At 40.3% G+C, this 24,865-nt stretch overlaps 1 protein-coding gene across 1 annotated transcript in view; it reads right to left on the bottom strand.

Annotated features, from left to right (window-relative positions):
- The window catches only part of COL4A3 (collagen type IV alpha 3 chain), a 155,351-nt gene that overhangs the window by 6,079 nt on the left and 124,407 nt on the right, over positions 1–24,865 (bottom strand). Inside the window, exons 32-46 of the mRNA XM_052664371.1 lie at positions 23,819–23,986; positions 21,885–21,974; positions 21,390–21,524; positions 16,643–16,741; positions 15,050–15,139; positions 14,578–14,717; positions 12,160–12,286; positions 10,817–10,897; positions 10,112–10,210; positions 8,608–8,655; positions 6,867–7,052; positions 6,048–6,178; positions 2,681–2,753; positions 475–546; positions 260–385 (exon numbers count right to left, since the gene is read on the bottom strand). Of these exons, the coding sequence (XP_052520331.1) occupies positions 260–385; positions 475–546; positions 2,681–2,753; positions 6,048–6,178; positions 6,867–7,052; positions 8,608–8,655; positions 10,112–10,210; positions 10,817–10,897; positions 12,160–12,286; positions 14,578–14,717; positions 15,050–15,139; positions 16,643–16,741; positions 21,390–21,524; positions 21,885–21,974; positions 23,819–23,986 (1,665 nt within the window). The remainder of the gene's footprint in view (positions 1–259; positions 386–474; positions 547–2,680; positions 2,754–6,047; positions 6,179–6,866; positions 7,053–8,607; positions 8,656–10,111; positions 10,211–10,816; positions 10,898–12,159; positions 12,287–14,577; positions 14,718–15,049; positions 15,140–16,642; positions 16,742–21,389; positions 21,525–21,884; positions 21,975–23,818; positions 23,987–24,865) is intronic.

Raw genomic sequence — 24,865 nt, 5'->3', positions numbered from 1 at the left:
AGATGGTTGGATGGCATCACCAACTCATTGGACATGAGTCTGAGTAAACTCCAGGAGTTGGTGATGGACAGGAAGGCCTGGCGTGCTGCAGTCCATGGGGTTGCGAAGAGTCAGACACAACTGAGTGACTGAACTGAACTGACTGAAAGCTGATTATTAAAAACACTATATTATTTAACATTTTCTGTGAAGTTGTATCATTTGTTTCCAAATCTCTTTACAAGAAGTTTGGTTCAACTACTTTCTAGTGATCCCACACCTGGATCTCCTGGTGGTCCCGGGGGCCCGGGTTCTCCTTGCATCCCTGGTTCTCCAGCTGAACCAGGTGGGCCTGGGCTTCCTGGAAGGGAGATGATCTTCACTGTGCCAGGCTCTCCACGTACACCTATTGGCATGAACAGAAAAGGATGATGGCTTTTCTGATGAGCTACTTTTTCTTCACTGAGAGCAATATGGAGGAAATTGTATATTTACCAGGTGGTCCTTTTGGCCCAATTCGCCCTGGAGGTCCAGGTGGTCCTGGAAATCCTGAATTGCCCTTCTCCCCTAAAAAAAATAAAAAATAAAAAAAGGCAATGTCAAGCATTTCATTTGGACCCAGTTGGTCATGTGTAGTATCTGTTACAAATGTATTCTAGAAGTACACATTAGTACTAGTATCTTAGCACTGAAGGGAAAGAGTTCTTAGTTTTTAAGTTCAGAAACCAATTTAATATTTAAGGTGAAATATGAAGTGACATTAAATCTTATTTTAGCACTTCCTAGTGAGTTATATTGGTTGTCATAGTTATCTACTTTCTTAGTTTATTACTCTAGCTTTACTAGTAGCCCAAAGTTAGTTATATTAGGAACTCTCATGAACTTATATGGAATATCTTGTTTGATGAAAACTATCAAAGTAGTAAGGTTTCTCTCCCAGTCTTTGACATGAATAAAAAGTTACCAAGAAACACTGGTTTGGAGAAACACTATTTTTAAAAATCTTGACACAATGTACATATCATATTTAATTGTTGTTGCTGTTTTTAGTCCCTAAATTATATCTGTTTGTGACCCCATGGACTGTAGAACACCAGGCTCCTCTGTCCATGGGATTTTCCAGGCAAGAATACTGGAGTGGGTTGCTATAACATCTAATTGGGGAACTTAATACTAAATATGATATTCATAGGAGAAATACAGTGAGACAGTTATCAAAAGTTAACTGGCAATCACACTATAAATTATCCACTTGACATCAGAACTTGAGGATATGTTAATATTTGCTTATATCTACCAGAAGATGCCTAATCTTTTGGGGAATAAAAATTTCCAAATAAGTTCAAACTCATTAGTGATGCCAGATGATGGACAGTTTTATTCTTATATCTAAGAGAATAACTGAATGTGTTTCATGGAACATATTTCAAAAGAACTGGTTAATACTTCTTATTTTATGAATCTTCCTTGGCTTTGCAGGTTGTGCCGCTGGTAAAGAACCCAGCTGCCAAAGCAGGAGACGTGAGAGACATGGGTTCAATCTCCAGGTCGGGGAGATTCCCTGGAGGAGGAAGTGGCAACTCACTCCAGTATTCTTACCTGAAGAATCCCATGGACAGAAGCGATTGGCGGGCTACAGTCCATGGGGTCGCAAAGAGTCGGACATGACTGAAGCAACCTAGCATGCACGCACACATGCCCTCGATATGCATCTAAATATTTCACCAGGATATTTCTTTCTTTGGTATAGCACTTCTATAATTTTTCAAGTCTTAGCTGTTCCTATTCTGAGACTTGGAAGAGTGGCAAATGGTCCACATCTTCCCCAGGCCAGTGTTCACCCACCCAGTGGCTAGTGAGATTTCTCAGAAGCTCTTGCTTTGGTTTCTCCTTAGTTATTTGCTCTTTGAAGAGCCAGTGATTGAAAAACTGAAAAGGCTATCTTTGACCTCCACCTTGTCCTCCCTCAGAACTGGAAAAGTGTCTTTCATGGAAATATGGTTTTGTTCACTTTGGTTACTACTAATTTAGCATCTTTTTATACTATGATCATCAATTCCCTGCACACACAAAACAGTCCCAGTGGATTCAACCTGCTAAGACAATACATCCAAAATTCAAACTGTCATTTGAGGTCATAGTACCATTATGGGGGATTTTCTGAAAACCTGAAGTTTAAATTTTATGTGTATGAATGTTTTAAACTTAAAACTCCAAATCATGTTTTCTCTGATTAAAAAACATAGCACATGTGCCCCATAAAAAAACCAAATGCTTAACTCTGCATATAAAAATTTACTTCCCCTCCCACATGATCAGTTTGTGAATATTTGTTTAGATTTTCAGCTTTTTACAGTTATCACACAGGCACAAAGTAAAATAAATCATTCAAAGCAACACTGTTGCTATTGATGTAGTTCCCCATTCTCTGGCCCAACACACATCAGTACACTCTAAGGTCACCACTTCAAACTGTTTCTGTTTTAAGCTTTTCTAGAGTTTGCATCCTTAAGACATGGTTTAATTTTTAAGGCCTCTGGGGTTGGGTGCTGGTGTAGTCTTCCTGCTTCATTCTCCTTCATTCATTCTATTTGCACCCAGCCTGTTCTGACACTATGGGTTCAGTAAACATCTGTGTGCCCTAAAATGTGACTCACGGTCATTGTCTTTGCATCCACAGAGGACTGAACAAAAATAGTACCTTTCATGCCTGGAAATCCGTAGAATCCAGGATCACCTCTGGCCCCTGGCTGACCGGGGACACCTGGTGCTCCCTATGTTTCAAATAAGAAGAAGTAGAACCAAAGACACATTTTAAAAATCACAATGTTAATTATAGTTTTTTAAAGCATATAAGATATTTTATCATATTGGATCAGAATGATCTAAAGTTGACAGACATCATTTTTACCTTCTAATCCACTATATCACCTCCTGTAACTTCTGTGCCACCTAGACCTCACCTTAGGACTATGATTTTTCAGTAAAAAAGAAGTTAAAACTACATTTGAACACAAGAGTGAACATAACTTCTGATGTGAATGTATGTTAGTGTATCGGATACAATTGGATATTCTGTATTCCAAAGTGAACTGCCTGGTATTCGGAGATCTTTCTGGAAGAACAGGTACCAGATTGCCAGAATGAAAATTATAATTTGTATTTGTAATTCTTGCAAAGACAACAGATATGCTATTGAACTGTAACAACCACCATCATTCTAACTAAGCCCTCAGAGTTATAACTTACTCTGGTCAGAGTGATAGAAGTACAGGTTCCAGGGATGGGAGTAGGAAGGGGGTGTCAGTGGAGTTTTGACATCACTCTTGGCAAGGATGCAATGATCTGACTGGGCTGAGATGCTCCCATCTTCTGAGGCTCACACTAATTGCCCTTGTGGCCATGAGATGCTCAAGCAGGGCCATAGGAGGAGAGGAGAGGGAACAGGGCTTCCAAAAGGAGCTGTTTGTCAGAATGTTTGTCACCTCCAGTCTTATACTGTCTATATGAATTGAGACAGATGCTATTACTTGAAAACAATGAATGGAAGGTCCTGAAAATGCCAACAATAACAAAACTTGTCATTGAGCTAGCTGTCCTTGGAGCTTGGAGACCGAAGAAGGAATAGTCCTATTTCTTAGATAAGGTGGTGTGAGGTTAAAAAAGGAAGGAGAGAAAACAGGAGCATGTGATCAAGGATTCTCAGGCTTCTGAAGCCTGGCCTGTTCTTCAGAGGTAAAGGTAACCAGGGAGAAAGGTCTGGTGCCAGGCCCTGCCCTCAGGTGGGGAGGAAGCTGTTTCCTGCAAGGTGAGAGTTGTTAAGGGCAAAGAGTCCGTTTTCATTGGAAAAGACCCTGATGCTGGGGAAAATTGAGTTCAGGAGGAGAAGGGGATGACAGGATGAGATGACTGGATGGCCTAACTGATTCGGGATATGAGTTTGAGCAAACTCTGGGAAATAGTGAAGGTCAGGGAAGCCTGGCGTGCTGCAGTTCATGGGGTCACAGAGAGCTGGACACGACTTAGTGACTGAACAACAATAAGAATTGTCTTTCAGGTGCAAATACAGACGCCTACACTACAGAGGATTTAAGACAGACTGCATTTCCAAACCAGACTTTCCACATCCCAGTGTTCTTGGAAGAATTTCAATGTGATTATAAGATCAGTGTTTGCCACTTTCAAAAAATCATGAACAGGAGAAATACCTAATGCTGGAGATAGGGGAGTATCTCATTTTAAAAAAGAGTTGTTAAAAAGTAGATTCAGGGAACCATACACCAAGAGAGCTTAACATGTTTCCTGACAATAAACCAGGTCAAAGGACCTCATTATCCATCACAAGATAACACATACTCTCTATGACATAACTCTGATTTCCTCATTAGTTTCCAAGAATTTTATGTAAACAGAGAAATCTTTTCAAATATGCTGCTGAGAGAAAGCTAGGGAAGGTGGCTATGGTGTTGAGTGAGATGCTATGATTGAGAGATCTTAATAGGTTGGGAGCATGAGCCTAAAGGAACAAGATGATATCTAAGAAAGGTAAATGTGAAAGTTCTGCACTTAAGTCACAAATACACAAATGGACAAGACAACAGGTAATGGAGGAAACTCACGTGAGGAACTCAAGTTCACGTGAAAAAGGCACAAGGGCTTTCGTTGACCATAAACTTCATGAGTGATGATAATGTGATGGCTAGGCAGCCAAATAGCCCATGCGGAATTCTGTTTTTATTGTTGTTTAGCAGCTCACTCATGTCTGACTGTTTGCAGCCCCGTGGACTGTAGCCCGCCAGGCTCCTCTGCCCATGCAATTCCCCAGGCAAGTATATTGGAGTGGGTTTCCATTTCCTTCTCTAGGGGATCTTCCTGATTCAGGGATCGAACGCACATCTCCTGCACTGGATGGCAGATTTTTTACCACTGAGCCACCTGGGAAGCCCCATGTGGACTTATAGGCTGGATTATAAAACAGAATGTTCAGGATAGTGAGACTCGTCTGTCTCTACTCTCTGGAGTACTGAATTCATATTCCTGGAAGGTGCTCATCTCAAGGTCTGCATTCTTAAGGTATTGACAAACTAGGATATATATATTTCCCCTACAAACTAGGGGAAAACATGTACTTATTGGGTGAGAAAATACTCAGAAGGAAATGACAGCCATTCATAAATACTGGAAAGTATGTTGTGGGGAAAACTAGACATTTAGGGGACAGGAAAGATGACTTTGAAAGCCTATTAATAGAGAAAATTTTTGTTGTCATCTAAGATGATTCCAAGCTTCTACGTGGAATTGTTCAGAGTCTAAACAAGAGGAGGTCGGGAATGACATAGAGAAGGGCCCCAAATAGACTGAGCTTTCACAGGCCTCTTAGAGACCAAATCTGCCCAACTCTTAAGGTCCTTCCATTCTTTGAACCTTCCAGACTCTGTCATTTTTGGGGTTGACTGCACAGAAAAATCACAAGTGGGAAACCTGGGTTGCCTCCAGGTATGTCTGATCCTGGCAGTCCACTTAGAAGAATTCAGTTCAGTTCAGTTGCTCAGTCATGTCCGACTCTTTGCAATCCCATGGACTGCAGCACTCCAGGCCTCCCTGTCCATCACCAGCTCCTGGAGTTTACTCAAATTCACGTCCATTGAGTCGGTGATCCCATCCAACCATCTCATCCTCTGTCGTCCCCTTCTCCTCCCACCTTCAATCTTTCCCAGGATCAGGGTCTTTTCCAGTGAGTCAGTTCTTTGCATTAGGTGGCCAAAGGATTGGAGCTTCAGCTTCAGCATCAGTCCTTCCAATGAATATTCAGGACTGATCTCCTTTAGGGTGGGCTGGTTAGATCTCCTTGCAGTCCAAGGGACTCTTAAGAGTCTTCTCCAACACTGCAGTTCAAAAGCATCAATTCTTTGGCACTCAGGTTTTTTTTTTTTCCAACTCTCGCATCCATACATGACTACTGGAAAAACCATAGCTTTGACCAGACGGACCTTTGTTGGCAAAGTAATACTTCTGCTTTTTAATATGCTGTCTAGGTTGGTCAGACATCAAAATAATTTCCCACTTACCGGGTGACCTGGTGGCCCCATGTCTCCTATGGCTCCAGGTGGACCTCTTTGGCCAGGCTCTCCCATCAACCCCTTGTCTCCTTTTATGCCTTCTACAGGACTCCCTGGAGGTCCCGGAGGACCAGGCATGCCTGAATTCACAAAAAGCCTGTCAGTATTACCACTTGGGGAGCTTTGCAGGTTCTGTTACTGCCCTTTTGAGTGAAGAGCAAACCCTGCACCTTAACGTTATCTGGCACAAGGCATGAGGCAGGAACTACTTCTCCTTGATGATGGTTTGTTAGAGCAGAATCAGTGCCTAACCCAGTACCTTACACACAGTAGGGTCTCAGTCAGTACTGGTGAATGGATGCCTCTCTCTCTCTGTCTCTCTCTCTCTCCCAGGCTCATGAACTTGATATTTACTAATTTTTTTTTTCTTTTTTAAAAAAAATATATATTTTTTGATGTGGACCATTTTTTAAGTCTTCATGGAATTTGTTACAATACCGTTTCTGTTTTATGTTTTGTTTCGTTGGGCCACAGGCATGTGGGATCTTAGTTTCCCAACCAGGGATCAAACCTGCACCCCCTGCATTGGAAGGCAAAGTCATAACCACTGCACCACCAGAGAAGTGCCAGTATTTACTAATTTTTCAGATAGATCCCTCTGCCTCCACACCAACAGCCTTGTGCACCCCACGGGAGGACAGGTGGGCATGGGAAAACAGAGAAGACCAGAAGGAAAAAGAAGCAAGATGGTCACACGAGTGGGTTGAAAGCTTCTGATGTCAAATGTTATTTTCATTCTTTTATCATATTTAAAAGTAGATTCTTTACCTGGGTTTCCTCTGGAGCCAGGTGGACCTTGATCTCCTTTCTGGCCAGGGATGGTTACACCAGGAAAGCCTGGTGCCCCTTGAGGTCCTGTCATGCCAATGGGCCCTGGAGGCCCAGCATCTCCCACTGGCCCTTTCCTGCCAGGGAGGCCAGGCAAGCCTGGTGCTCCCCTGTCTCCTTTGGTTCCTGCAAAGAAAAAAGTCTGGTAAGTTTCTGTAATGCCCCTGTATTTGAGGTTATAGTTTGTGGCTATCCCTAATAACAGAGACACTTTGCTTAAAGGTATTAAGGTTTATTTTTTGCTTAAAGGTATATATTTTAAGAGGCTGACAAAAGAGATGTAAGTCTATGAAGACAGGGTCCAGTCTAGACTCAGTTCTGCCTCCAGCTATCTGTTGCTCCTGGTAGAGTCATTTCACTGTTTTCTTATTTTAAAAATAGAGGTGATATCTGACTTAACTCAGTTCTTTAGATATCAAATGAGAGAATATGCAGATGAAAAGCATGGTATAAGCTCTACAGTGTTCTGTCTGTTACTATCTGGTGGATTTTAATTACAATGACTTTATTTAATCACTGATAGTTCAACAGAGCATTAAAAAGCTAAATTCAGGGTCAGTTTGTGCATTACAAGTGTTGCCCAGCCAAACCCTGACAGAGGAACGACAAAGCTGCTGTTCCTGTTCTGTCCTCTGATTACTTCTCCCCCATAAGATAAACACCAGTCTGGGAGAAATGTGAGATTTGGATTTCCCAAAGAAGTCTCCCCCAGAAGGTCACAACTTAATACTAATATTTTTAATCTCAGAAAACCTTCAAGAAATTGTGCTTTGACATTCATGAATGGAAAATGTTTTATGAGTTGAAAATAATCTCCCCCTCTTCTCTCCCATCTTTGTGTTACTCTACAAGTATTCTAGGAATAAAATCTATAACATCATATGGAAAAACCAGAATGAAATTCTTGGCCAATCCAATAGTAAATGGCATGACAACAGGAAATGATGGAAGGCAGAATGAAAAGTGAGGATGAGGCTGGTGGCAGAGGTAAGGGCTTGGAGAGTTATATATTATGCAGAGAATGTTTTTAAAACTGAATATCTAACACTTTGTTTACCATGTTCTTTTTTCTGCCTGTAATTTATACTTAAAAAAAAAAGAATTTAGATGATTTCAGCTCTCTGCAAGCTCTGAAATGCTTGAAGGGTCTGGCAACAGTCTGAGGCAAACACAAAATGTGTATGTTCTTAATGACATGTTCAGTAAATTGCCATGCCTGAGATCCTGACAGAATTATGGGAAAGCCCTGAAGAAACAGTAGCCTGAGCCACACACTGGCTCCAGGGGTTGGAATCAGACCAATGAACAGAACAAGGTGGCAAAGATTAGTGTTACTACTGCAGCTCAGAATAGCCTGGAGAGGAAACTCCTTGAGAAGCTATCAATTCCACCTCCATCTTTTTAGGAGGTGATCCATTTAAACCATGCTGATAACAAGAAAGGAAATACAGAAGAAGTCTTTTTACTTTCATAGATGGGAATTTGAAAGTTGGATTACAGTGTCTAGTTTGTTCCATGGTAATAATGGAACATTTTTACTTGAATGCTAGGAATATAAATATTCTGTGTTACCATTGGGACTTCTTTAATTCAGAATGCTAAGTATATCTGTCAGGGTTATTAAATCAGATTTGGTCCTTGAAAATGTATATCACCAGGTTTGGGAGGAAGAACCACTCACCTTGAGGACCAGGTTTCCCTCTTGGACCTGGAGGTGCTCCTAGCAAGCCTGAAAGAGAAAATTTTGGTATTTCAATATGTTATATATATACAGTTAATTTATATCATATAATATATATTATGGAGAAGGGAAATGGCAACCCATTCCAGGATTCTTGCCTAGAGAATCCCATGGACAGAGAAGCCTGGTTAGCTACAGTCCATGGGACTGCAAAGAGTTGAGAGGGTAACAGGCAGGAAGGCTAGGGGCTGCAAACAGAGGAAATAGGCTGCGAGTGTCAGATGTTTTTTTATCTCTCTTAAGCGGCAGGAGGGAACAAACTACAAGTGTCAGATTTTCTCCCTTCCCTATACAAATTTAAAAGGAGGTTCTGTGTTGCCATGATGACACCTGGTTCCACCTGAACTTAACTTTTCTCAAACCATGAGCTAACCAATGCATTTTTCTTATGGAAATGTTTCTCTTAAGCTATGTTAATGAACTATGTATTTACCCTGGACTCTGTCTTTCTTCAAGTCAGTTCCACTTAAGATTCAGAACCAATAAGGGCTCAACAAACCAGTATGTTTTACTCATATGTTGTTCTCCTAATCTATGTTAATGAAACCACATATTTACTTGGAAACCTGCCTTTCTTCAAGATTTCATGTCAATCATTTTATGGCCCGGGATGACTCACCTTGTGCCAATGTTATTTCAAAATGCATTGTTGTGGGTGAGGGGCCTGGTGCCTCTCTCTGAGTTTTGAGACATTCCCTTTCTCTAATTAGCAGCCTGCTGGTAGCTATATAACATCCAGCTAAAGACTAGCAGGGGGGTACTCTTTCTGCCCCCTTCTGATGTCTATGTCAGAGGCTTTCTCTATCTCTTTTATACTTTAATAAAACTTTATCACACAAAAGCTCTGAGCAATCAAGCCTCATCACTAGCCCTGGCTTGAATTCCTCTCCTCCTGAGGCCAAGAATCCCAATGTCTTTCACAGCTCAGCAACAACCTTTCAGAGTTACATGACTGAGTGACTAACACACATATATTCATCTTCATGCATATATATATACACACATATATATTTACATTTATATATGGTTTCCCAGGTGGCACAGTGGTAAAGAATCTGCCTGCCAATGCAGGAGCTACAGGAGATGTGAGTTCGATCCTTGGGTTGGGAAGATCCCCTGGAGTAGAAAGTGGCAACCCATTTCAGTATTCTCACCTGAAAAATCCCATGGACAGAGGAGCATGGTGGACTACAGTCCATGGGGTTGCAGAGTTGGACATGACTGAGCGACTGACGCACACACACATATATATTCCCTAATGTGACATTGACCTATGTATAAAATTTATTCTACTTGGTCAACTTCACTTTGGTAACAGAATTATTGCAACCCAGAACAACTTAAAGGTCATCAGTTCTGTCAGGGAAGGATTTCTAGAATGGTGAAGAATTACAGTGTCACTAGTCATTCTAAAACCAGTGCATCCATGATGAGCAAGCTGTACCTGTTTCTCCTTTTTCTCCGGCTGGACCAGGAATTCCATCAAGTCCTTGATTACCTCTCTCACCCACTGGTCCAGGATTTCCTGGCAATCCTGGAGGACCTGGAAAAAAAAGCCATTCAAAGAGAGGACTTACTTCCTATCAATGGCCTGATGTGATCCGCAGATGTGTGGAATTCTGTAAAAATTGTTCATTTTTCAGAACTGTAGTGACATGAAACTAAATTCACAGTGAAAGCCATGGACTGGTTAGTGCTATCATGAGGATTTTCACTTTGCATAGGTTGGCTGATCTTTGAATTGGGAGAGAGAGCAAGCTAAGTTGCTTCAGTCATGTCTGACTTAGCAAACCTCTTGCCTGTAGCCCACCAAGCTCCTTTGATGGGGATTCTCCAGGCGAGAATAGTGGAGTGAATTGCCATGCCCACCTCCAGGGGATCTTCTGGACCCTGGGATTGAACCCATGTCTCTTATGTCTCTGGCCTTGGCAGGCAGGTTCTTTACCATGAGTACCGCCTGGGAAGCCCGATCTTTGAATTATACCTAACCTCGCTTTTCCACATTGTTGTCTGGAAACTGGGTAACTGGAAGCTACCTTCCAAGGAGCAGTTGTGGGTCAGAGATACAGGTAGGTAGAAAGAGATTCCAACCACATAGAAAACATGCTTCCCTCACAAAAGGGAACTAGACAAAATACAAAAATGGAACCTGGAGGGCCTTTTATTCCTGGAAAGCCAGGGAAGCCTTTGATTCCTTTGGACCCCAAATCACCACCAGGACCAGATTTCCCTGTAAATGAAGAGAGAGGGAAAGGAAAAGAGCAAACCGCAAGATGAATGATTCCAACAATGGCTAAATGCTAGTTGTTACAGTCAATTGTGCTCAAGCTGGTCTTCAGGGGTCGCTCTTGCTACCAGTCACAGTGGATTTTGTCTTGGATGTTATTTCCCCAGAGAAGCACAGCAGAGATGTGTCCACTCATTTTCAAAGGGATGTGTACCCCAGCCAGGTGGACAGCTGAATATCTGATTTATTACTTTAATTGGGATTTAGCAGCAAATCCACTGAACCTTTCCAAGTTTGGAAAAAACAGTTTAAATATTGCCTTTAGTTAAGACCTGAAGCTGCAAACCAGTGACTGAGTAGTTGTTTTTGATCAAATGACGTGAAAACCCAAATAACAAGCAAATATTATTAAGAAAGCAACCCAATGTTCGAACTGGAAACATGTCAGAAAAAAAAAAGTCTCAGATCAACAGTGTTACAGGTTAAATTGTGTTGCCCCCAAATGCATCTGCCGAAGTCTTCATCACTTACTATTTCAAAATATCACTGCATTTGGAGGTAAGTCTTTGCTTATTTATTTTTTGCCTGTGCTGCCCCAGTTGTGGGAAATTAGTTCACTGACTAGGGATTGAACTCTGGCCCCCAGTGGAGTCCTAACCACTGGACTACCAGGGAATTCCCAGGCAGGGTCTTTAAAGAAGTAATTAAGTTAAAAACAGGTCACCAAGGCAGATGGTGATCTGAATCCAACATGACTGATGTCCTCATAAGAAGAGGTTGTGACACAGATACACAGAGGAAAGACACCTGGAGAAGGAGGCCACCTACAAGCCAAGGAGAGAGGCCTCAGAAGAAATCAGCTCTGGGACACCTTGATCTCAGAGTCTCAGCCTCCAGAACTGTGAGAAAATGAATTTTTGTTTAAGCCACCCAGTCTGTGTATTTGTTTTGGAAGCCTTAGGAAACTAATACAAATATCCTAAGTACATTGAGCTAACATTTCATGTCTTTAGGTTGAATTCATGTGAGGCAGCACTCCCAAAATTTTGTTTACAGGAGGCTTTAAGATTTCCGGTCACCAAACTGGACTGAAATGGGCTCCTTGCAATTCATTTGCTGTTTCGTAGTGTCTTTGATTATAAAGATCAAAGGTGAAAGAAGGCAACTAGTACAAAAGCCTAAATCGCTTTCCATTCACTATTCTAGGAAGCAAGGGCCATACGTGTGTCAGGCTTCCAGCATTCAGGTTGCAAAGCCAGGCTCACCTGGGTGGCCAGGGGGTCCGGGACTCCCAGGAAGTCCCTCTGGTCCAGCAGGCCCCGAACGTCCAGGTGCGCCAGGTGGCCCTCTTTCGCCTTTCTTGCCCATGTCACCTGGCAATCCTGGATCTCCCTTAAATTCAGTCAAACACCTTTAAAATTCTCATATAAGCAGGATATGTGATCAGAATTAAGTATAAACTATGTTAGTTTGCATGTATTGATTTATTTAGCAATTCATGGTAAATGTCTGCTGTGAGACAGCACCCTGAAAACTTGCTGGAAACAAGATGGCTATGTAATTTGTGGGGTACAGTGCAAAATGAAAATGCACCTCTCTTGTTTTTTAAAAATAAACTTTTTAAAAGCAATTCAAGATAGAAATGGCAGCACATTAAACCAAGCATGGAGTCCTTATCAGCATGGACCTCTGTGGCTACAGGGAGTCCTATGCCCAGGAAGACAGGAATATGATGGTAATTGCATACAGATGTGTGATAGATACAATCCCTGCCTTCATGGAACTTTAGAGACCGCTGGGAGACAGATATTAATCACAAATGTATAAGTTCAAATTGTAATGTTTAACTCAGGTGTAAGAAGCAAGCAGAATAAATAGATATGTGTTCATCAAATACTCTGCATGCAGATAAATAAATGTAAAAAAACCCAAGACTTTCCATGGTCTTCTATTCATTAAATCTGTACCTCACTTTTATGATAAGCCAGAACATATGGGTTTGATAGTGACTTACAAAATCTTGAAGGTAGCTGATTAAAATACTACTCTGTTACTAAGATTTGCCAGCATGATAAAGCCAGCTCATTTTGTGTTCAGTGTACAGTTTTAAAAAATTTTCTTCTGTAGTTACCTATGAAAAATTTAAATCTAAATGAAACTGTTCATTAATTGAATGAATTAAGTCAAATACAATTTCTCATAGAGGAAAAAAATGGAAAGACTCTCTCCCTGGCTTTCTGAGGATCTAGTTTAAAATAAAGGGCAAAGTAAATTTGTTTGTACTCCAAGTAATAAAGGGACTTTGTGGTTTCCAAAAATTTTTCTTTCTTGTTGATTTATAGCTGGAGGAAATCTTTAGGAAAGGTGGTATTTTATTGGCTCAAAAGAGAGTCAGGGAGAAAGTCCCCTAAGTAACAATTTTTACATTCTTTGGAATTATATACTCTTGAAAGTCTGAGACAAATAACAGACTCCTACAAAAGAAAAACAAACAAACAAAGAAAAACCCCGTCTCCAAACAATTTTCATTCAATTTCAGGATTGATGAAATTGATCTGGATTCAATTTTTCTTTGGATCCATAGGCTTCCCCAGGGGTCCATGGAACTACAAGTTAAAACCCCCTGCTGGTGGGAATTTCTGTTAGTTATTCTCTATCAGTCTCGCTCTGAATCTTAGTGTAGTTGCTATAGACAGAAAGGTTGGAAGAAGATAAACCTAAAGAACAACTGAGCCCCACTGAAACCTTTGGTTGCTACAACAACATATAAGGGAGGACTTTGACAGAGCAGAAGCACTGAAAAACTGTGACAGGATAAATAAATCCTCTGTGTAATGCAATCAAAATAAAGTTCTAAAACAATTAAGGAAGATAAATGTATCTTAGGAATTTTTTGTGTGTTTGCTTTTTAATAATGCTCTAAATTTATTTTATTTTAATCTTTTGTTATGTTTAATAAGTGTTTTTTATTATAAACTTGGGAAATTTATTTTTGTAAGCATGTGTGATTTGAATCCAGAGCAGAGACTGACCACTTTGTGCCATAAGAAAAACAAACACTGCCTGGGCATCTTATATGGACCTGTGATCACCGACTCCCTCTGACAGCATACATACATTGCAGAGCCAGTTATGAGAAATATCTCATGGGTTGAAACTGGAGAAAATAAACTCAGGAGTCGAAACTGTGTGGTAGACATCCTCAGTTATGTGTGTGTGTGTGTGCTTAGTCGCTCAGTTGTGTCCGACTCTTTGCGACCCTGTGAACTGTAGCCCACCAGTCTCCTCTGTCCCTGGGGATTCTCCAGGCAAGAGAACTGGAGTGGGTTTCCATGCCCTCTTCCAGGGGATCTTCCCAACCCAGGGATCGAATCCAAATCTCCAGCATTGCAGATGGATTCCTTATCAGGGAAGCCCACCAGGAAGCATACATAAATTGCAGGGCCAGTTATAAGAAATATCTTGGGGGTTGAAACTGGAGAAAATAAACTCAGAAGTTGAAACTGTGTGATAGACATCCTCAGTTATAGAGAGAGGGGGGGAAAAAAAAAGAAGGCCAGACAAATGCCTGAAAATACAGTAATGTTTTCAATTCTCCTTGCCCACAATGAATCCAGATACTTGTTGATATTTAAAAGGACTCATTCCACTACCACAATGTAATACTTTATTGGCCTACATACCTTTGGTCCTGGTGGTCCTGGCCTTGCACCTTCTGAATAACCTGGCTCTCCCTTATCTCCTTGGGGACCATGAATACCCGGGAGGCCTGGACTTCCAGCTAGACCGGGGAACCCCACAGTTCCCTTCATTCCTTTAGTACCTGAAATTAGGAAAGAAATCAGGTAAAATAGGTAAAGGCAGAGATCTTGAAGGATTCTGTTTCTGACCTTTGCACAAACCATCTTTCTCCCAGGAAGTTGGTTTCTCAGAAGCTCTAAAGCATCAGGTAGCCTCAATGGATGATTTTCTGCACAGTGTAAATATTTATTTCATTCTCATGTTCTTGCTGTATACAGTACCTTTGTCTAAGAGCATATCTAATTGTTTTACACCAACTCTCTACCAAGTGGAAAACCAAAGTGACAACACAGAAAATGTAGAATCAGGACTCATCATGAGGTTGTAGGCTCACAATAGGACCTTACGCATTACCTGGCACTCCCATGTTTCCTGTGCTTCCTGGGATACCACGTGGTCCTGGCTCACCAGGATTCCCAATGCTGCCCGGCTCTCCTCTGGGGCCTTAAGAACAAATAAATAGTCATAGGTTCTGTGTAGTTTCTGGACACAGTAGATGCTCAATGAACACTGTGGCTTGTACAAATGAATGAATCCAGAGCAACCAGACCAGCTGGTTTAGGTACTTGTTTAGCTGCCGCTATGCCTTCAAATAGGGAAGGGACTGGCAACTCAGAAAATGTACAATTAGAGGAAATTATATTTTGGTCAGCAGGCCTGGAGTTCAAACATCAAAATCATCCTAGGACCAAGGCCAGCAGGAAAAAAGGGGCTACTGTGACAATACGGTAATAGATTTTCAAATGCTGTAAGAAAATTTTATTACCATGCAATAAACTTCATCACTGATGTTGTCATGGGGAATAGGGGACTACTTTATTTATTTAAAAAATTACTTTACAAACTGAATAATGTGTTTAAAATAGAGGCAAATTTGGAAGCTTCTAAAGCATTTTCTTTTAATTTCATGGCTGCAATCACCATCTGCAGTGATTTTCGAGCCCCAAAAAATAAAGTCTGACACTGTTTCCACTGTTTCCCCACCTATTTGCCATGAAGTGATGGGATGAGATACCATGAGTTATCTGAATGTTGAGCTTTAAGCCAACTTTTTCACTCTCCTCTTTCACTTTCATCAAGAGGTTTTTTAGTTCTTCACTTTCTGCCATGAAATTAAAAGACTCTTACTCCTTGGAAGGAAAGTTATGACCAACCTAGATAGCATATTAAAAAGCAGAGACATCACTTTGTCAACAAAGGTCAGTCTAGTCACGGCTATAGGTTTTTCCAGTGGTCACGTATGGATGTGAGAGTTGGACTGTGAAGAAAGCTGAGCGCCGAAGAATTGATGCTTTTGAACTGTGGTGTTGGAGAAGACTCTTGAGAGTCCCTTCGACTGCAAGGAGATCCAACCAATCCATTCTGAAGGAGATCAGCCCTGGGTGTTCTTTGGAAGGAATGATGCTAAAGCTGAAACTCCAGTACTTTGGCCACCTCATGCGAAGAGTTGACTCATTGGAAAAGACTCTGATGCTGGGAGGGATTGGGGGAAGGCGGGGAAGGGGATGACAGAGGATGAGATGGCTGGATGGCGTCACCAACTCGATAGACATGAGTTTGAGTGAACTCCGTGAGTTGGTAATGGACAGGGAGGCCTGGCGTGCTGCAATTATGGGGTCGCAAAGAGTCAGACATGACTGAGTGACTGAACTGAACTGAACTGAAAGCATTTTCTTACTTTCTTCCAGGATATATGATATTGTAATAAATTATAGTATACAATACATACCAGCAATTTCAAAATAACATTTTGAATGCAAAATAGAACTTCATGTAGGTTAATATTTTTAGTTAAGACAGGCTGACCACAATTTGGTTAAATTATAAGAAGCAAATTCCTGTTGGGACAACGTCGGGGCAGAATTCATATTCTAAAAACACATTTTTGTTAAATTTAGGCCTAGGAAAACTTAACACCTGTTATTCCTATTAGAGAATCAGTCATACCTGGTGGTCCTGGTGGTCCAGGAAGCCCTGGGAGTCCTTTTATACCTGGTAACCCTGGAATGCCTCTGTATCCTTTCTCACCAGGCTTTCCTGCAAGTCCTAATGTTAAAAAACCATGTATTAAATATACAGGTTAGAATTCTATCAGACTTTTCCAATCCTGATTAAAATTTATTAGCTATTATAATAGTATACATAGAATATTTGTTAAGAGCATGAGCAGATTTAGGCTTATATTTTATTTAAAAAGAGTGTTAAATGAGATAACACATAAAAACCATTGGCACAGTTCCTGGCATGAGTTAGGTATAGTTCTCAAAGAACACTAGCAATTATCATAATGTTTACACTTTAAACCAATATTTTAGGAATTAGTGCCCTAAACACAGCTCTTCTCTTTTTTCTTTAATTAATGACAGAGGGTCATCTACTACGGTATTCTTATTTAGACTACTGTATTCTTAATCCATCTATTACAATTATAATTTACTAAGTAACTGGTTTATGGAAGACATTATTTTCTTTTAATTATCTGATTTAACCTTCAAGCAATCTCAATGAATTCTTGAGCCTTTTCAGACTGGGTGGTGAGATGAGAAAATTGAGACTCCTTAAGAAGTCAATCAACTAATGTAGAGTTACAACATCAGTTAGTGGTAATGCTGGGATCTGAACCCAGTCCCACAACACCATCCTGCTTTTCCTAAAACATGGATTTGATCACATTATTCTCCTGCTAAAAAATATTCATTGCCTCTCTTTTGCCTACAGAGTAAACGATGAGTTCCCTTCATGGCGCTTAGAGCACTCTACAATCTGTCCATGGCCTGGCTTATGCCTTTCCTCACGCAGAGTCACTTCCTTTGTCTGTTTCCCTGCTTACATATTCATTCATTCTCATATGGGTTGAGTACTAGTTAATAGACAGGTCCTGTTTTGAGTACTGGAGACATAAGTAAATCACATTCCCTTTGTCCCAGTTTTCAGTATTTAATTGGAGAGAGCCAAATAAAAAATCACCATGCAGTGAGAGAGTTTCTGTAACAGAGTTGGGCACAATGTGCTACAGGTAAGAATTCTGAGGAGGGGGAATTTTAAAATTTTTATTCGGTTTTTATTTTTGGCTGCACCATGAGGCATGAAGGATCTTAGTTCTCCAACCAGGAAACCAACTTGGACCTCCTGCATTGGGAGCACAGAGTCTTAACCACTGCACCACCAGGGAAGTCCCAAGAAGAGGGGATATTTTTAAGCTCAATCTTGAAGACCAAGCGGGAGCCAGCTGGATGGAGAAAGCATGCAATGGAGCAGGAATTCCCAGACAAGAAAATACATGTGTGAAGGGGTGGTGAGTGGCAAGAGGTGAGAATTTTTTCTTTTGTAACTTTCGTTTTTTTCCATATGTGTCCTTTATCATAACCTAAAATACGTATTATTTAGTTTATTCATTTGCTTTGTTTTTTAAGGGGTGGCAAACGACTGCCTGTCAGCCAAATTCGGCTTAATGTTTTATGGCTGGAGATCCAAGGATGACTTTCACATTTATGTGGGTTGTAAATAAACAAACACCAAAGAAGAATAGGCAGCTAGGGTCACAGGTGGTCCACAAAGCCTAAGATATTTACTACCTGGTCCTGGATATAAATCATTTCAGAGACATGACTGCCACTTTTCTCCACTGAGCTGTTAGTTTCCTCATGACCAGGATATTAGCACTGCTTTGTTTACCGCTCTGTCTTTAGGACAGAGTAAAATGCCCCGTCAGTAGGTTCTAAAAATAATTGTTGAGTAGATAAATGTTATGTGGCTGGAGAGGTAGGCGAAGGGCAAGTGGTAGAGAAACTTGGATGCCGGTCTAAGGGGAGTATTCCTTGCTCATTTGAAACCTACTCACAATTTAAATACTCCTTCATGGAGGGTTTTTAAAAAATTTTATTTTATTGAAGTATAGTTGACTTACCATGTTGTATTATTTCTGTTGTATACAAAGTAATTCAGTAGTTATATGCATATATTCTTTTTCATATTATTTTCCATTATAGTTTATTACAGGATATTGAATATAGTTTCCTGTGCCCATGGAGGCTTCTTTGACTACCCCATCTGAGGTGTTCTCTGCTTTGTTCATCTCCCACAGAGCTCAGTGTCTGGGTACCCAGCCGACAGCAGAGTGAGAAGGCTGAGTACAGACTTTGCTTTTTACCTTTTTATTTTGTATTGGAGTATAGCTGATTAACAAACAATGCTGTGACAGTTTCAGGTGAACAGGGAAGGGAGCCAGTCATACGTACACATGTATCCATTCGCCCTCAATGAGTATGGACTTTGGAACCACATCAGAGTGAGGTCCACCTCTGCACTTCTATCAGAATGACACTGAGTAATTTGACCTTTCTATTTCCCATCTGTAAAATGGGATGATAGCAATCTATTCGTACTGTTGTTGTGAAAATTAAATGAGTCAATATTTGTGGAATTTGGATTGTACCTGCATGTGGGAAGGGGCTTCACAGGTCTTTGCTAAAAGCAACACAACAGTTCTATTGTATTATTCATTTTCTTTTTGTTGTTTAGTTGCTAAGTCATATCTTACTCTTTGTGACCCCAGGGACTGTAGCCTACCATGATCCTCTGTCCATGGGATTCCCCAGGCAAGGATACTGGAGTGGGTTGCCATCTCCTTCTCTTTGTACGTACGCCTAAATCTCCCATGCAGACTCCTCAAGGAGAGGAAGACTGCTTTTTCTGTACCCTTAATAGCTCTTCCACTATTTGCAATGGATGTCTTCAAGTTAGAAATTCAGATAAAAAAATGAATCATATTGAAATTAGAGAGGCCTAGATAGTATGATCTTTTGCTGTTGTTGTTCACGCTCTGCTCCTTGGTTATGTGTTTGAAAAGCCAAAAGGAAACATACAGGACAGCCTCCATGTATACTGTACTTTGTTGCTAAGTCACTGCTAAGTCACTTCAGTCGTGTCCGACTCTGTGCGACCCCATAGACGGCAGCCCACCAAGCTCCCCCGTCCCTGGGATTCTCCAGGCAAGAACAGTGGAGTGGGTTGCCATTTCCTTCTCCAGTGCAGGAAAGGGAAAAGTGAAAGTGAAGTCGCTCAGTCGTGCCCGACCTTCAGCGACCCCATGGGCTGCAGCCTACCAGGTTCCTCCGTCCATGGGATTTTCCAGGCAAGAGTACTAGAGTGGGGTGCCATTGCCTTCTCCGACTGTACTTTGTTGGAAGCATAGAAATAACATGTGTCCCTCTATATTTCACAGAAACAATTTTTTAACTATAAATTAGTTTCCATTGTGCATTCATGATGTTAAAGCCAAATTGTAGTTTATTCAGGCACAGATATGCCATTCATATTTTTTTTCCCAAAATGTTTGCAACACTACTTAAATCATCTAGACTGGACATTTGTGCCAGTATTTTTTTTCTTTTTATATCTTGACTTAGACCAGTTCTAGAGGAGTTTTATAAAATTAATACTACTTTCTATTTCATTGCTAAAAATGCAACACAATCTTCTGTATGCACCTAGAACTAAACTATCTCTTTGACAGCAGATTAGAGGGGGACCATTCCAAAGACCTTAGAGTTAGGCATGACTGAAGTGACTTAGAAAGTTTGCACACACCCCAAAGACCTTGACTTGCTCATTTTCCTTTATAGAAAAAAAGATTGTAGTTTTTTCCAATGTTTAGCCATTTTTTTTTTAAGGTAGAGAATCAGTTGGATTCAATCACTCTCCAGAACACTGGTCGAAGTCACTTATGTGAAGTCCTTCCTAATTCTAGGAGAGATGGCTATTTAGCTTGCCAGCTTGTTCTACAGAATTCTATACAAAATTTTAAAATCAAATCTGTACTTGGACTGTAAATCCCTACCTGAAAAACAAGTAAATATTTGTTGAATACAATCTGACTTCTCAAAATTGATTACAAATTACCCAAAACTGTATATGGTTTTGCAACTACAAACACATTATCTTCCCTGCTATATAAGTTTGATCTGCAAACATTTAATTTTACCCAGCAATTCTGTTTTACTAAAGTTACTCAATTTGATCAAGAAGACTGCAAGGCAGACTTTCTTAAAATTTGATTTAATATTGATTGCATTGATCATATAACAAAACCTGTCATACAAAGAGCTTAAATAATTTGAAATAATGTGAATGGGTTTGAATTTGAACTTAACAGTTATAGCTAACAATTCTCAGCCTTTTTAAGGTACTGACTTATAATCAAAACATATTTTCTCTTCAGTAATGATTCTCTAAAGGTCTCTGAGCATGAGAAGCAGTTATTAGATGCAATCAGAAAAATTCATCCTGGCAGTTGATCAAATAGAGAATTTGAAGTGGAGGTTTCTATTCCAGCCAGCGAACTTTTTTATGTTGAGTTTTCTAAAGGTTTCCTTTTCACCATTCTTGGCCAAAGGGGGGGCCTTGAGGCTTAGAATCTAAAAATCGACTAGTGATAGTTTAAAGACAGCAGACTGAAATGCAGAATTAACTTAGAAATAAAAAGTTATGATTAAAGAGGCGATGTATTATTGTTAAAGCACACAAAACCCAGTTCTAGTGGAACTCAGCCATCAACTGGCTTTGTGAGCTTGGGTGCAAAATTAAACCCTGGTCCTCACTGTGCTCATATGTCAACTAAAGGGATTTTCCTGGATAATTTCTTAGTCCCAGAATCAGCTCTGATGTTCTGGTCTAAATGTAAAGAAGTCTTTACCTTTGAGTCCTGGCTCCCCTTTGTCCCCCACTAAGTGGAATATCTGAGGAGACCCGGGAGCTCCTCTCTCTCCCTGTTCCCCTCTGGCTCCTGGGGGTCCTCTCGCGCCCTTTACTCCTGGAATTCCAAAGCTCCCTAAAAGACAGGAATAACAGCATCAGTTCCTTAATTCTTTAGAAGTCCATGAGGATTCAAAAGCTAACCGTGCTTATCATAAAACAAGACAAATAAACCAAAAAAGGTTAATAGGGCTAAGAACTTGATGAATGGTTGCTCCCAAACAGGCAGCCACATGAGGGTAGTGGTCAAAGCCTATAGGGAGAAAAATATGCCTCTATTCAAATCGGAGAAAGGAATACAGAAATCTGCAAAATTAAATATACAATTCCCTCAGAAATACTTTCTCCTCAAAGAATAAAATATAATTTATTTTTCTACTAATTAAATGAATATTGTTCATACCTTCTAATAGCTGGAAAATACTCCATCACTTACCCCTCTGTCCTGGGGTGCCTGGGTTCCCAGGAGGCCCTGGGGGACCAATGTTGCCTGGAAACCCCATCATCCCCATCATTCCTTTTTCACCTGTGGAAAGAAATTAACACAAGGCAGCACACGTTGTAAATAATGAAAAAAGCAAATACTCCATAAAATAAAGTATACTTAGAGGAAAGAGACTTGAAAAAACGGTTTCGGTAAATAGGAAAAGAATCATAACAGTCTAGGAGATGGGTCAGGAAATGGCCTTTTTCTTACATCACAGATGTAGAAGTCATTGGTAGTATATCAAACTTATGGGTGAGGAGAGACTGTGGCTGAAGTTCGGGAGACTTTCCTCCTTCCAACCCTTCACCAATAACTTTCTGTTATATTCCCTTATCATACTTCCTTCACAGCCTTTGTCTCTAGATGAATTTATTTCTTCAGTGTATTTGTTATTGTGTCCCCACTGTCGGAGGTGGAATCTTATTCAGCAATGTGTCTCTAGGGCCTGGAACAGTGATGGCATATACTAGAGGCTCAGTAGTATAAATGAAAGGTTAATTAGCAGATTGAGTCCTTTTTCAATTTCTTTAAAACTTTTTAAAATTTGAGTATAATTGTTTTACAGTGTTATATTAGTTTCTGTTGCACAACAAAAGGAATCAGCTGTAAGTATACACATCAGTCAGTCAGTCAGTTCAGTCGCTCAGTCGTGTCCGACTCTTTGCGACCCCATGTACCGCAGCACACCAGGCCTCCCTGTCCATCACCAACTCCCGGAGTTCACTCAGACTCACGTCCATCGAGTCAGTGATGCCATCCAGCCATCTCATCCTCGGTCGTCCCCTTCTCCTCCTGCCCCCAATCCCTCCCAGCATCAGAGTCTTTTCCAATGAGTCAACTCTTCGGATGAGGTGGCCAAAGTACTGGAGTTTCAGCTTTAGCATCATTCCTTCCAAAGAAATCCCAGGGCTGATCTCCTTCAGAATGGACTGGTTGGATCTCCTTGCAGTCGAAGGGACTCTCAAGGGTCTTCTCCAACACCACAGTTCAAAAGCATCAATTCTTCGGCGCTCAGCCTTCTTCACAGTCCAACTCTCACATCCATACATGACCACAGGAAAAACCATATTCCCTCCCTTTAGAGCTTCCCTCCCACTCCACCACATTCCAGCCCTCCAGGTTGTCACAGAGCACCGAGCCGAGCTCCCTGCGCTATGCTGCAACTTCCCACTAGCTCCCTATTTTACACATGGTCGTGCATACATGTCAGTGCTGTTCTGGGCTCTTCTTGTGAGCAGAGATCAGCTAGGTCCTTACACCACAAGACTGTTGAAACATTCTCCCCCAAACATACAAACCATAAAAAGTGATGAAATAAAATGAAATATAAGGGAATACTATGAACCATGATATGCCACAAAATTAGATAACTTAGACAAAAAGGACAAATTGTTAGAGAGGCACAGATTACCAAAGTTAACTCAAGAAGAAATCAAAAGTCTGAATAGATCTATAAGAAGTGAAAAGATTGAATTTATAATTTTATTTTTCTCCTTGAAGTTTTATTGTTACAGGTCTTAAAGTCTTTTTTTGCTTGTTTTTGTCATTGTGAGTTTTTATTTTTTTCTTTATATATATATATTATTGAAGTATAGTCGACTCACAATGTTTCAGGTGCACAGCAAGGTGATTCAGTAATACATAGACATATATATTATTTTTGAGATTATTTCCCATTATCGGTTATTACAAGATATTAAGTATAGTTCCCTGTGCTATATAGTAAACCTTTGTTACTTGTTGCACATCTATTTTTTTAAATTAGAAATCTAGCATTCTATTCCTGCTAAGGCAAACAAGTAGAAACATGACTGACAAAACAACAGTAACTTAAAAGGAAAATGTGGAAGAAGAGGGAAGAAGAATAACAAAAGCAAGGGTACCTGGTGGCCCTAAAAATCCTGGATTTCCTGGATATCCTTTTGGACCAGGTGGTCCCATCTCCCCTTGGTGACCTGGCATTCCTGGTAGTCCAGGTTCTCCAGGAAATCCTGACCTATCCAAGCCCGGGATCCCTGGGTCTCCCTTTGGCCCTGTTTCACCTCTTCTGCCTGTATATAAATGAATGAATGAAAAAATGAACACACAATTGCTTTCCCCACCAAGTCCAGATATATTTCATGGCTGTAAATATTTAGCTCTGTGATTTGAGCAAATCACACACTTATCTAATTGATTGATTTAGTTGATTGATTTAGGTCCCCTTTTGTAGAATTCGAAGATCCCTTCTGGCTTTAAGATTCTGTTTCAGTGCTTCATGAAGTGATGATAGTGTAGAATTTAGACTTGTTCTCTAGTCCTGCAGGCACATCTTGGGATGCACTTTCTGACACTGGCTCAACCTTTAACCTGCAGGATTGGTACTGAACCGCTCATCTGGCAAGTCTCAGATGCTTCTGGAAACAGTAATAGCACCACTACAACAATTTACATTTTAGCTAAAATTTTGCTTGTGAACGTATTAGAAGTGTGGTAGCTGAGTCCTAAAGGATTTTTTTTTTCCCCTCCAAAATAGTTCACAAATCTGGTTGAAAGAAGCCAAAAAAATAAAATTTCCATGACCACCTAATCTTCATAATTAGATTTATTTTCATATTCTATCTTTCATGTTGCTTGTAAAGCAACTGACTATATGTTCTAGTTTGTAACTTGTAAACATATATCTTTGCATATAGTCACTCTGTTTCAATAATTAGGATAGATTTACCACTTTAATATATGTATGAAAGTATTCAAGGTAAAACGTTTTTGAGAGTTTATATGTATATGTATATATGTAAATATATATCTGTATGTAATTTCAGTGTTTATATTTTCTTGCATACAAGACACAGACCAATTTTACTGTAACTTCAGGAAACTTCAGGTTTGTTACTCTATCGGTGGTATTCATTGCAATGAATCTATGACAACAGGTTTCTGTTTTTGAA

The sequence above is a fragment of the Budorcas taxicolor genome, chromosome 2 (assembly GCF_023091745.1).
Source record: "Budorcas taxicolor isolate Tak-1 chromosome 2, Takin1.1, whole genome shotgun sequence".
Classification (NCBI taxonomy): domain Eukaryota; kingdom Metazoa; phylum Chordata; class Mammalia; order Artiodactyla; family Bovidae; genus Budorcas; species Budorcas taxicolor.
The sequence above is the reverse complement of the archived record's forward strand: the minus strand, read 5'-3'. Positions and strand labels throughout refer to the sequence as shown.